This window comes from Tenrec ecaudatus, chromosome 5 (assembly GCF_050624435.1).
Source record: "Tenrec ecaudatus isolate mTenEca1 chromosome 5, mTenEca1.hap1, whole genome shotgun sequence".
NCBI lineage: Eukaryota > Metazoa > Chordata > Mammalia > Afrosoricida > Tenrecidae > Tenrec > Tenrec ecaudatus.
In genome coordinates, this window is record NC_134534.1 from 78,522,423 (window position 1) to 78,535,976 (window position 13,554).

Genomic DNA, 13,554 nt, shown 5'->3' on the forward strand with positions numbered 1-13,554 from the left:
TGTGTATAAAATAAGTATCTCATGAAGAACATCTTGCACAACCTGTGGGGCAGTTTACAACTATTCCCATAAAGCTCATTTGGAGCCTCACACAAGGCTTGAAAGGAGCTTGCAATTATTTCCTACTGCTCTCCACTGGCAGCAAAGTCCTAAGATTTCCTAATGTTAAGAAATCAGAAAATTGATTGATAGTGCATAACGAAAATTCCAGAGAATTATTTTCACTATCCTTTTGATATGAAGACTACAGTTTTTACACGATTATTTTTTATTGTGATTCAGGTATTAGGAAGCTGTATTTCAGACCATCAACTCTTCGTCTTGGTTGAAGGCCAAAGTTTAATACAGTGGTTCTCAACCTGTGGGTCACAACCCCTTTGGGGGTCGAACAACCCTTTCACAGGGTTTGCCCAATTCATAACAGTTGGAAAATTACAGTTGTGAAGTAGCAATGAAAATAATTAATGGTTGGGGGGTCACCACAATAAGAGGAAATGTATTAAAGAGTCACGGCATTAGGAAGGTAGAGAACCACTAGTTTAATAGAACTTAAACTATAATGAAAATATGACTATAAAATTAGCAACCTTAAAAATATATTCAGTAAGTTCTTAGCCCTATAAATCATCAAGGTATTTTAAATTATTTATTAAGAGAAAAATAATTGAGTAATAGTTTTAGAGGCTATCATGTAATAATTCTCAGAAAAGACCATTTAAATCCTAAATATATGCAAGACAGATGATCACAGTTGCGAATATAATAATCGCATTGTGATTATTCTTTAACAGAAATGTCCTGATCACGTGGAGAAACATGCACAGGATCTACAGACTAGATAACACGATGTCTGATGAGTCCTGCAAGGTAAAGGTGAGAAATAGATAAGCTCTTGCGGCTGGAGATAGTCACCCAGGGATTGATTGTGTTAATCTACCTGCTTTTGTATGTATATTAAATGTTCCAAACAAAATAATCTCAGGTATGCAAACATTAAAAAAAAAAAGGCTATGTAACAGAGAATGCAATCTGAATAGAAAACAGAAAATTTAGCATTCCATACCTTTAAATGTAGACTCAGCTTTGGATCAGCAAGTAAACTGGTATAGGTTCTAAAGACGTCAGGGAATGAGCTGTGATTTGTATTAAAAGATACAGACGAATCGATCTAAAAAGAGGGGAAATGAAAACGTCTTAGTTCAATATATGCCTCTATTTCCTGTAACAAACCTTTCACGATTAAATTTAAGAACTGGACTTTAGCTGTATTTCAGGAATGCCTTGTTCTAAAATATTTTTAATTAAGATAATGCATGTAAAGCTACACAAAAAAAGTAAAAGAAATAAGAACAATAAATGATAATGTGCAATAACAAAAAATATTAATGAAACTAAGTAAAGGCAGTGAACAATCTATTAAAAATATTTTTTACTTATCAAATCAACTAAGATATAGTTGATCATGTACTATGGCCCTTCTAGCCACAGTCTCATTTGCCACATACTTTTTGGGAAGTGTTATAGATTATAGCCTCTGTGTTTGTGGTTATGAGCCCATTTTGGAAAGAGTTCCCTATTACAGGATTAGGGTGGGAAGTATCTTTAGACTCCACTCGCACTTTCAGGAGAGTTCTGTCACCAGATTAGCCTGGGATGCAGCTCAGACCGAGCGTTATGGCAGGTGTGATTAAGTCGGCATCTTGTTTTTCCTGGGGTAGGATCAATGGAAATAGAAAGCCACATCTCCATTCAACTGCCCCTTTTCTGACCTCAGTTTCCTGGCTGAGCTGTGGTAGAAGCAAGAAGACCTGTTTTGACTGGACCCTGCATTTGCCTCACCTCTGCCAGGCCCTAAGATCTGGGGTTTAACAACATCGACAACCAGGTAAGACATTTTCTTAAAAGTTTGTGAGTTTCTGTGAGAGTTTGCAGTGATCGCAGAGCACAGGCCCTCAGGAGACTAGACTCAATGAGAAAATAGCATCTTGAAAGGATTGAACATTCAGAATGTGTTTAATCGTCAACTTCTTGGGACTAGTATAGTATCAATCTTCGAAAATAAATGATCATCACACCAATGAACTCTTAGAGCATCATCACACACATTTTCAAACACAGGCATTACAGAATCCAAAGCAGCAGAACACAAGCGCATTTGACCATCTCTCAAAATACCTGTAAGATTTTTGCCAACAGAGCCAGCGTGGCAATTTTACTTTCGGGAGCAGAATCGCAGGCCCACCATGATGCACACTTGTTCCAGTTTTGTAGAACGGCGGTCACAAGCTTCAGTCCTTGGTGTTTCTGGAAGGCTCGGTCCTTGAAGCTCTGATCTAACATGCCATTCAAAACAGCACTCACCTGCAACAAGTTCATTACGATGACAAGGCCATACACCTGAGACTGACAGCTATATGACAAACGTTACCTTCACTTCAAAGCTACTCTGGGAAGGGCAAGACCCTACCTCTTTATTTTTAGGTTCATCTATCTACAGTAGGTTAGTCACCTACTTCACAACTCTTCAAAATTGAGCAGCACGATAACATGAAAATCTCCCACATGAAGCATGTTGGTATGTACTACGATCTAATTTATGCAGACACTAAATAAGTGTCACTCAATTCATCAAGCATTCCATTTCTTTTCACAATTCTGGGGAACACCCATCAGAAACAGAGGTTTCAACACCCAGATGTGGGAGGTTGGAGAGCCGAGCCGACTCATGAATGACTTGTCACAAGCCTTACAGTACAGGCAATACTTGAGCATTGAGTCAAATGACAAATTTCTAGGTTTGGGGTCATTTTGTTAATTTTCTAGCATTTTCCCCCCTTTTATGTGTGATTAAGGTACACATGAGCCTAATCATAGAATTCCACAGGTATATATTTAATAACAGCTATCCCTTGTCTTCCTTCCACCCCGCCACGTCTTCCTGTGGTCAACTGACAAGTCCTTCAGCTGCTTTTGGGGTGCTTTCTCATGAACATACTCATATTGGTCTTGCGGGGTTTGTGGCATTCTTGACTGGACTCCATTTGAAAGATGAGAGCTTAGCCTGTCGTTGACCACCACCACCACACAAGCTCACATGCTCACTCTCACGTGAACAAAGCACAAGTGCTGAAATACACACGTGTCCTGTCCCAGCACCTTGATAACTATATTCTAAGTTTGGCAAGATAGTCAATATTTCCTTCATGCTGACTTTGTAAACACTATTCATAGATGGTTCGTGTGCACAACCAAGGCCTTGCCTTTCCTTTGCATTGTTCTCCCTGAAGACAGTGTGAGAGGCTTCAGAAAGTTTGGAGAAATGGGAATTCAAAGACAAGGAAACCACATGCACGTGTGTTGGCACACACACACACATGGACACACACACACACCATCACTCTTCAGCGACTCCTTCACATCTCATTGGAGCCCTTATTTCCGGGGTCTCATGTCTTTCTTAGATTTTCTGCCTTATTTTGCTTCCTATTAAAAAGTGCAAAGGAGACAGTCTGGGTTTGTTTGCTTGTGTGTTGAGCTCTTGCACAACTGAAAACACGTGGAGTCTACTTTCACACCTCACGGATAACCCAGCTTGATTTAGAACTCCAGCTGGGAAACTGTCCTTTGAGGTCTCGATTCCTGGTCTTGTGCGGCCACAGTGCTGCTGAAAAGACACATGTCTGAGAAGTAACTAGTGTCTCCCCTGTGGGAACTTTCTTGGCATTTCCTCTTGGAGAGCCAGCAGGGGTTTGAAATATATTCCAGGAAAAGTTGTTTCCACAGTGGTCCTTCCTCTAGAAAACCCACAGCAACACTTCCTTCTGAACAGCATCGCTGAGCTAGACCTTGCAGACTGTGATCCCAAGTTTCCTCAGCTCTTCTTCCTCAATGTTCACACTACCCCCTGTGACAGTTCCTCCATTGCATCTTTCAAACTCATTCATCTTAATTTCTGAAAGCTAAGTCGAATCTCCAAGAGCTGTTTTGTTCTCCAGTGTTGTTCTTCTCTAGGATCGTCTTCTTATCAGATTCACATTTGAGCAACCCCTGCCCCCCGCCTCTGGGAGCGCCTCCCCTTCACCGTGAGTGGCAGCAGGCTCATCTGCCTGCAGAAGGATCGCTGATGCTGTTAGATGCGGGTGAGTTGGTTCTGGCTCAGTGTCAGAAGGACCCTGGGACAACAAAGCCAACCGCCACCCGGTCCTGCGCCATCCTCACAATTGTTCTCATGCTTTCAGCTAAGATCCGTGTGACATTAGCAATAATGTCCCTTGTTCCTTGCCCTTTTCTGAATCAGCCTGAACCTCTGGCAACAACCTTTCAATGTACTGCTGCAACCATTGTTAGATGATCTTCCAGAAACATTGACTTGCCTGTGTTGTCAACAGTTGTTCTATAATTCCAGCATCCTGTTGGGGCACCTTTCTTTCAAATGGATACGCACATGCGCTCTTCTAGTAGCTGACTGCCAAATTCTTGGCACACACAAAGGAGTATTTTCAGTGCTTCCTCAACCCACTGAAACCATTCAGTTGGGATTCCATCATTGTGCAAAGCCCTTTTGGAGTAATGCCTTCAGTGCAGCTTAAACTCTTTTTCGGTACCTTTAATTCTTGCTCATTGCTACCTCTTAGTATGGTTGAAAGTTAATGAAAACAATAGGAGGAAACTGTTGAGAAAACTGTGAGAATCTGACTTAATAAAAAAATCATTAAGAAATTTGATTAGGGGAGAGGATGAAAAAAGAAGAGCTCAGATAAACCCCTGAGGACCAATCATGAGAGTAGCATAACCAGGAGGGGAAGAGAAAGGTGCGGGGAAGAAAGGGGAACCAATCACGATGATCTACATATAACCCATCCCCCCCAGGGGGATGGACAACAGAAAAGTGGGTGAAGGGAGACACAGTCAATGTAAGACATGAAAAAAAAGATGAATTATCAAGGATTAATAAGGGAGGGAGGGTAGGGAAGGGGGGAGGAAATGAGCTCATACCAAGGGCTCAAATAGAAAAAAAAGTTTTGAAAATGATCACAGCAACATATGTACGAATGTGCTTGATAGAAGTGATATATGGATTGGTTATTTTTGTTTGTTTGATGTTAAATCATTTTATTGCGGGTTCTTACAGCTCTTATCACAATCCATCCATTCATTGTGTCGAGTACAAGGGCTCTACTTGAGCCCTTGGTATCAGCTTTTCCCCCGCCCCCACCCTCCCTCATGAACCCTTGATAATTAATCTTTTTTTTTTCATGTCTTATACCAACCGCTATCTCCCTTCATCCACTTTTCTGTTACCCGTCCCCCTGAGGGAGGGGGGATTGGTTATATGTAGATCATTGTGATCAGTTCCCCCTTTCTCCCAATGTATGGATTGCTATAAGAGCCATAAGAACCTCCAATAAAATGATTAAACAAACAAAAAAGAAATTTGAATCAGGTCACTGCTTGTCTGATTTGGAGGTGGAATGCAACATGGTTAAGTTGGCGCTATCAACCTTTTAAAAAATGTGATTAAAGAAAGATACATAGGCCTTGGTTAGCAATAAAAAGCTCTCCCATCAACTCCCCCCTCCTCTCCCCTGTCCTCCTTCCCCTCCCCCTCTCTTTCCATCCTCTCTCTCTCTCTCCCTCTCTCTCTCTCTCTCTCTCTCTCTCTCTGGACCACCAAGTGAGGCTAAGCTGCAAGGTGAGGCAGCTCAAAACATGGTACTACAGGAGGATGCTATCTTGCACTCAGAAGACAGTTTACGGAAAATAGCAATAATAACCACGCATCTTCAGTACCAACAAGAAGCTATTCAGAAGAATGTTGAGCAGTCATCGGATGTCCAGGAGCAGCTGAAGCCCCTGCTGAAATGGGCAAGCATGTAACTGCCTGATGCCGAGGAGGGAAAACCTTACTGCAACCATCATGTCACGGGCTGTTTCCACGTTCTTCTCCAGACGCTATGCTAGCAAAGCTTTGTGACGATGTGGTTTTCGTGAACGGAGGCTGAGGTGGCTGAATTTGGGAAGCGGTTCTTGAACTGGACCAACCCCACTTTAAGTTACTCTGTTTAATTTGGTACTACAGTAGAATTAAAAGAAGTCTTTGTTTTTCTTCTTGAACTCTTCATATGTGGAAAGTCCTATTGTCTAAATGTGATTCTTAGCAAACACTGCATCATGTTTATACTTGAGAAATAGAATTTTTCATGTGAACAAGTAAGGATTCTAATACAAGTATGTGTTTCAAAGATTATTTGTTTTCATCGTGCATTCAAGAAATATTTTTATTTTGTGGCCACAGAACGGTGCTTTTCAAGTAATTCCGAGAAGATACTTATTTTATCTGTCCCGCAAATTTTGACATAGTTTGCTTAGATGAGAAGCAGGCTCGTGGTCTCCAAGCTGGCCAGCTGCAGCCCCCTGCCTTGACCTGCATTCCAAGGATTTCTTTGTTGTGGTGACCCTTAAGATTAGGTGGCCTTGGGTTCAGTTTGCAGTTTTATCACCAACACATTGATTTGTATTACATTATTGACCAACATGAAGATAGTTGAGTTCACTGTGTGGCATCAGGTTGTGCCCTAAGGTTGTGACGATATTATCTGCTAGACATCTGCCTGTCTATTAGATTCATCTCATTAAACAAATGCCTTATCAACTAAAACAAAAAAAGTGATTAAAGCAGCTACTGTAGCAAAAGGTGTGAAATCATCAACCACAGAACAAAGAACCCAGCCCATCGAAGACGTTGAATACATCAGGAACGACTTGATGGGAGAGCATATCCACGACAGTGACATGAGAGAAGGCTAAAGACTCCATAGTGATTTGAAGTCTTGAAAAAATGGAATTTATATGTGTAATTTTAGGGTCCCAGAACCAATTAGTTGGTTTTTCCTTATTTCTTATGGGAAAATATGTCCAGTTCTCCAACTTTTTCGTGTTCAAACATGAATTTGGAACATATTTAATTCAATGACTGAGTTATTACTGTATTGCAAAAATTCAGTGCTAAATCCTCTGTGAGTCAAGGGTGCCCTACAATTTTATTCCTAACATTAAAAAATCACAAATTGCAAGTGCAATATATCACAAGTTACTTGTCTACAACAGCCAACTTTTAGTAGGAGTATGGGAAGTGTCTGCCTACAAAGCAGAGGAAATTCCCCAATACTCTCAATTTAGCAAACTGAAGGCAACTAACTCCCTACCAGGGACTGACCTCCAAAGGTCCGACATGTGGGGCACAGTGGGAGAGAGAAGCAAATACCGGTGGCAGTGGGTCTCCTTGTACAGGGGTCAGCATGTGAGAGGGAACATGGCGACAGGTATCTGAGCCCCATGGCAAGCCCTGGGAAAATCCAGGACCTGAACAGCGTTGCCACAGAGTCAGGGCTGGAGACTTAGGGGGCAAGAGGTAATGAGAAAAATAACATACCTGAACTCTTGATAAAGACTTCAACTTTCCAGAACGAGATGTTTGGGTTTTAATGAACTATTCAGGTACACATCAATCCTTTGAGAAGCACATTATCTGAGAAAATATTGAAAACTTAAGTACCATTTTGGGATTCTCCTCAGATGAATTCATGAGTTCCGTCACAGCCATATCTACATTTTTCAGCAATTCAGTGTTGATGATTTCTGAGAATAAGCTATAAAAATACTCTCCCTGGGAGAAGCTGATGATGCTTTTCTGTAACCGACCCGAGGAAGGAATGGACAACACTGGTGTGCTCAGGAGGAGGCCCACCAGGTGCTCACACTGTGAAAAGCAAAGGGGAGGAGAGATGTCAAGAACACACATTTGAACATGTCACAGAGAGGTTTCCGAGGGAGCTGCTAACTTTGGAGTTAGAAGATCATGCAATAAGAGCTAAAGAGAGTCGGAGAGGTAAAGGTCTGGGTGCCATTAAAGCGCTAGAGTACTGACAAATTGCATACATTGTAACTAGCCTTAAGTCATTAGGTTTCCTTTTGGTACAGAAAATTTTCCATATCTGCTTCTCCTAAATTCCACACGATGGTGATGATGGTGGTTGTTTCAAAAGGAAAGTCTAGTTTTCCTTCGGGGTTTTTTTTTTTTTTTTTTTTAAGTTTTTAGGAAGATTACCGTATATACTCATGTATAAGCATGTGCTGAAAAACTGGGGTTTGGCTTATACACGGGTCAGTTGTACCCCAGCAAGGTATAACATCTCGCGGGTGATTGCTGTTCCTCTGCTGTTCAATCAAAGCCCCGCTGACACTGCAGGGCTTTGAATGTTTGTTTACTCACATCTAATCAATTAGAGCCATCCTTTGACATGGACGGTTCCAATTCGCAGAAGCACCCGTAGTGATTCACTTACTCCAGCAGCTGAACTGGTAAGGATGTGTCTGTGGCTGCGCTCCGTCTCTCCCCTCTGGTCTCTGTGTTAATTCACATCCTACATTTCCCACCCTAGGCTTATACTCGAGTCAATCAGTTTTTCTGGTTTCCCAGGTAAAAATTAGGTACTTCGGCTTATACTCAGGTTGGCTTATATTCGAGTATATACGGTAATTATGAGGGAAAAAAACAATCGTGTTATTTGGGGCTCGTGGAATCATTTCTAGAGGCTCTCCCAAACCATTCACTACAAAAACTGCCAAGAGTGGAAAGGGAGAGGCCACTTGTTGACAATGTTCACCTCTCTGTTCACAAAAGGGCCTCTGTCTAAAAAACCCTTTGGAAATAAAATGTGATGGACAAAGAATGTTGTTACATTTCTTTTTTAAAAAGTAAAAAAACAAAAAATATTTTAGAGAGAAAGCCCAGTCCACTCACATAAATCATAAACAATACTTGTAGAGCTAAGACCATCCGACAGTATCAAGCTTGGGAGTGAGTGCCCACCACCTCCCCAGGGCAGTGCATCAGGCAGGTGTGCTTCCTACCGGTCCTCCAAAAGTAAAGGCCAGCTCCAGGAGCCCACTGGCCAACCGCTTACAGTTGATTTCTAGTGCAGGAGGGCACTGTCCTTCTCCAGGTGCGAGGTCTTTATAAACCATAGAAAGAAGTTTCGCGCCAGTGGAATAATGTAGATCTGCAGACTAAAATAAAGCCAACACTGAAGTGCCCAACAAAAGATATTTTACAGAAAGAAAAAAAAATTCACAATTTTCGTTAGTTTGAAAAAACCCACAGGAGTTCTGCCCTGTTCCATATAGGGCAGCCTGAAAGGCAATGGCAGACTATGTAACATCACAAGTATAAACGTAAAAAAAAATTAACTTTACTTTCTACCCTACCTTTTTTCACTTAGGTTAGCCACAAATACTATCGGAGCCCTGGTAGCATACTAAATGATACAGTGGGCTGCCAAGCACAAAGTCTTCAGTTCAAAACTACCAACCGCTCTGCAGAAGAAAGAGGAGGCTTTCTACTCCTGTAAGACTGACAGTCTCAGAAACCCACAAGGGCAGGTCTACCCTGTCCGATGGGGTCATTTTGAGTTGGAATCAACTGGATGGCAGTGAGTTTTATTTGAGGGCTTGTGGCCACAAAGATGCAGTAGCAATTAACCTCTAAAGTTCTAGGTTGTCCTAGAAATACTCACATGTTCTTTATCTTATATATTTAAAATTTTTCGTACTTGTTTTCATATTTATATTCCAGATAACACCTAACTGGAGCAAGCTCGCCTGTGTTTCCCGTGTCAGCATGCCCTTTACAGAAATGTTTAATGTCCTTCATGAACAGATTAAATAGTATCATAAAGGTAAAAGACCTGTCAAACAAAATGAGTTATGAAGGTTTACCTGTGCTGGTAATATAGCATGCAGGAACCCAGCTTTATTAAGGTGCTTACATGCTGACACCAAAGAAGTCAGCATGGTCCTGTCCACAGGAGCTTTAGGATCATACAGGTAAACAGCAAAAAGGTCTTCAAGGCTGGTCATGTCAGAGAAACAAAATGAAAGCTGTGTGAGGTCTGATGTCATTAAATTACTAAAACTCTATACATTACGTATGATGTCATTTACTAATCACCAGGGACTCCAAGTCACTAGTGTAGTCTTAGACAACAAACAAAAGCCAGTACCAAGAAAGATGCAAGCCTCTAACTTAGCTGTGGAATCACATGAAGCAAACCACACAGATACTGGACTATCCTAAAGTACAGGAAACCCAGACTTACCAGCTACTATTAAGCTGGTCCCAAATCACAGCAACCCATTGAGATAGAATAGAACTCTTTCTGAAGGTTTCTAAGGGTGTAACTCTTTTCAGGAACAGACAGCCTCATCATCCTCCCACGGAGTGACTAGGGAATTCAAACTGCTGACCTTGTGATTAGCAACCTAATGTGTAACGAATGACACCACAAGGATGCAGGAAGAGCTTTTGTGAAATATCAGATCTTCAAACAACTGATGCTTCTTTTTTGTTTTGTTGTTACATGTTTGCTCTAGAAAGTGTCACGGGATCCTATTTCTATTCCCGTTCTGTGTTGGTCTCAGAAACCCCCAACACCTCTACACTGTCCTGTACAGTCACTTTGAGTTGGTATTGCCTCGATGACGGTGAGTTTTTGAGTTCTAGGCCAGGGCACACAAGCTAACGGCGCCATGCCTACCTCTGCATGGGGATTTGTTCCCGAAGGCATGTCTTCAGGATTTCTTCATAGGGCAGCTTCTTCAGTGCTGACATCAGGTTCACACACACTCCGGGAAGACGATTCATGACCTGAACATCTCCCATATTGAAGCCCATGCTTGTGGGATCACACAGTGTTTTCACCACAAGCTTCATAAGGTTGGTGATGAGGAAATCCTTTTCAAGCAGCTGTAAGAGATGATTTGAACCAAAACATATTGCACTGGGTTAGTGATGCTTCTACTACAGGGTAAGGGCCCTAACATCGCGAATTCTGATGCGTGTAAAATAGAGAAAGCACACGCCCGCACACACGTCCTGTGTACTCCTCACAACGGTTCTATATTTGAGCCACTGTTGCAGCAACTGTGACGATCCATGTCGTCTCCGGCCTCCCTCTTTTGCACTGCTCCTCTACGTTATCAAGCACAATGTCCTTCTCAGGAATTGGCCTCTCCTGAAAACATGTCCAGAGTACATGAAATGACGTCTAACCATTCTTCCAAGGATCATTCTGGCTGTACTTTTTCCAGAACAGATTTGTTTGTTCATTTGGCAGTCAATATTATTTTCAACATTCTTCCCCAGGACCAGGAATGAAAAGCAGAGATTCTCTTTCCAACTTCTTTATTCATTGTTCAACTTTCATATACATATGAGGCGATTAAAAATACTATGACTTGAGTCAGACGGACCTTACTTCTCACAGTAACATCGCTGGCTTTCAATACTCTAAAGAGGTCTTGTGCGAGCACACTTGCATAACACAATGCATCTTTCAGTCGCTTGCCTGCTGCTTCTCTGAGCACTGACTGGGGATCCAGCAGGACAAAATCCTTGACAGCTTCCATTTTCCACCCAGTTCACTGTGGTGTTACCTGGTGGTCCACTTGTGAGGATTGTGTTTTCTTTGGACTGAGTGCTAATCCATACCAAAGGCTGTAATCATTGATCTTCATCAGCAAGTCCTTCAAGTTCCCCTCGTTTTCAGCAAGCAAGGTCGCGTCAGCTGCATATCCAATCTTGAAAAAGAGCCTTCTTTCGATCCTGATGCTGCATTCTTCTTCACAATAGCCCAGCTTCTCTGATTATTTACTCAGCACAAAGACTGAGTGCGCATGGTGAGAGGATACAACCCTGACGCACGCCTTTCTCACTTTAACCAATGCAGCATTCCCTCGTTCTGTTCAAGCAAATGCTTTTGAGCCACATACAGCTTCTGAATGAGTACATAAATTATTCTGAAATTCCCATTTTTCTCAAGCTTATCTATAGTCTGTTAGGGTCCACAGTCTAATTTTTTTGCACAGTAAATAGAGCATAAGTAAATCTATTTCTGGCATTATTTGCTTTCAGTCGAAGTCCATCTGACATCAGCAATGATGTATCTTTTTCCATGTCATCAAATGAATGTGCCCCCAATTTCTGGCAGCTCCTGTCAATGTACTGTCGTTACGACCATTGTTGGATGCTCTGAAGCAAAAATTTACTTGCATGTGATATCAGTGATACTGTTCTATAATTTGAGTATTCTCTTGGGTCAGCTTTCGTTGAAGTAGGTACAACTACATACTACTTTCAGTCGATTGACCAAGTAGCTGTCTTCCAAATTTCTTGGCATAGACAAGGGTGTGCTTCCAGTACTTTGACAGCCTGCTGAAACATTTCAATTGGTGTTCTCTCAATCTGAAGGCTTCTTTTGGCCCAGTACCTTTAGTGCAACTTGGACTTCTTCCTTCAAAAGATTGTTTCGTGAAAATAAGCTCCCAACTGAAATGGTTCTTGTTTGGTACAGTGACTCTTTTGAGGCCTCCTTCTTCATTCAATATTTTGTGCGAAGAATGTTTGACCATTGTAGCTTGAGGCTTGAATATTTTCTTGAGTTTTTTCCGTTTCAGATCATCTGAGCGTGTTCTTTCTTTTAGGTTTCCTAATTCTAGTCTTTCCACATTTATTATATTTAACTTTGTCTTCTTCAGTTGCTCTTGGAAGTTTTCTGTTTAGCTATTTGACTGCATTATTTCCTCCATCTGCTCTTCTTCTATGATTAAGAGCAAAGTCCCTTCCAATACCCAATTTGATCTTTTCTTTCTTTCATATCTTTTAAATGATCTTTTGCTTTCTTTCATGTATAATTTTTTATTTCTTGCAACTTAATACACATATCACACAATTCAATCCGATAAAGAAGAATTGTACAATTATCACAATAAATTTCAGAACATTTTCACCCATGATTAAATCACCTTTAAAAAGAGTTGCTTAATCACCATCGGTTCTAGTGCTCCCTCCCCCTCCCACTTCCATTGTTTCCTCCTGAAATCCCCTCACCCACTCTATTCCCCACCCCCATTACACTCCCTACAGCCCCTGCATCAGTTCTTATCTCTATACAGCCACTCTTGTGCTTTCCAAGCTGGCAAGCAGACAGAGGAGTGGTGGTCATATTTTATTAACACCAGGAAAATGTGAGGAAAAAGCAAAATTCTAGTTTCCAACAATAAAGAACTTCCACAGTAATGGAGAGTACTGAACAGAAGAAAAACACGCTAGGGCCACTTCTAGTAGAAACTGGAGGACGATGTTTCACATGCCAGATGCTAATTTTAAATCAAGACAGTAGCACAGTGACCCTACCTTGCAAGCTTCAGGAGAGGTGTTCAGCAGCATGGTGATAAATTCCATAACTCGGACCACCACTGTGCATTTACTATAGTTATACCCTTCTTCCTCCTGCGGGCTGGGAATGTCACCCTGGGTGCCCGCGCCAAAGCACCGCTCTGCAGCCGGCAGGCTGTGCATGGCAAGGCGCTCCAGGAAAAACGCCACTGCGGTCAAAAGTGAAGACTGGGCTTCAGGACCTAGAAATAATTATATTAAAATATCAATGCTGGCCTTCTGTATTTATACAGAGAAGTTACTTTATAATGAATAAATTT

The 13,554-nt window shown here is 41.6% G+C and overlaps 1 protein-coding gene across 1 annotated transcript in view; it reads right to left on the reverse strand.

Moving 5' to 3' along the window:
* The window catches only part of PRKDC (protein kinase, DNA-activated, catalytic subunit), a 208,396-nt gene that overhangs the window by 128,040 nt on the left and 66,802 nt on the right, over positions 1-13,554 (reverse strand). The window contains exons 32-38 of the mRNA XM_075549648.1: positions 13,253-13,476; positions 10,596-10,804; positions 9,778-9,910; positions 8,914-9,069; positions 7,556-7,759; positions 2,176-2,361; positions 1,064-1,168 (exon numbers count right to left, since the gene is read on the reverse strand). Of these exons, the coding sequence (XP_075405763.1) occupies positions 1,064-1,168; positions 2,176-2,361; positions 7,556-7,759; positions 8,914-9,069; positions 9,778-9,910; positions 10,596-10,804; positions 13,253-13,476 (1,217 nt within the window). The remainder of the gene's footprint in view (positions 1-1,063; positions 1,169-2,175; positions 2,362-7,555; positions 7,760-8,913; positions 9,070-9,777; positions 9,911-10,595; positions 10,805-13,252; positions 13,477-13,554) is intronic.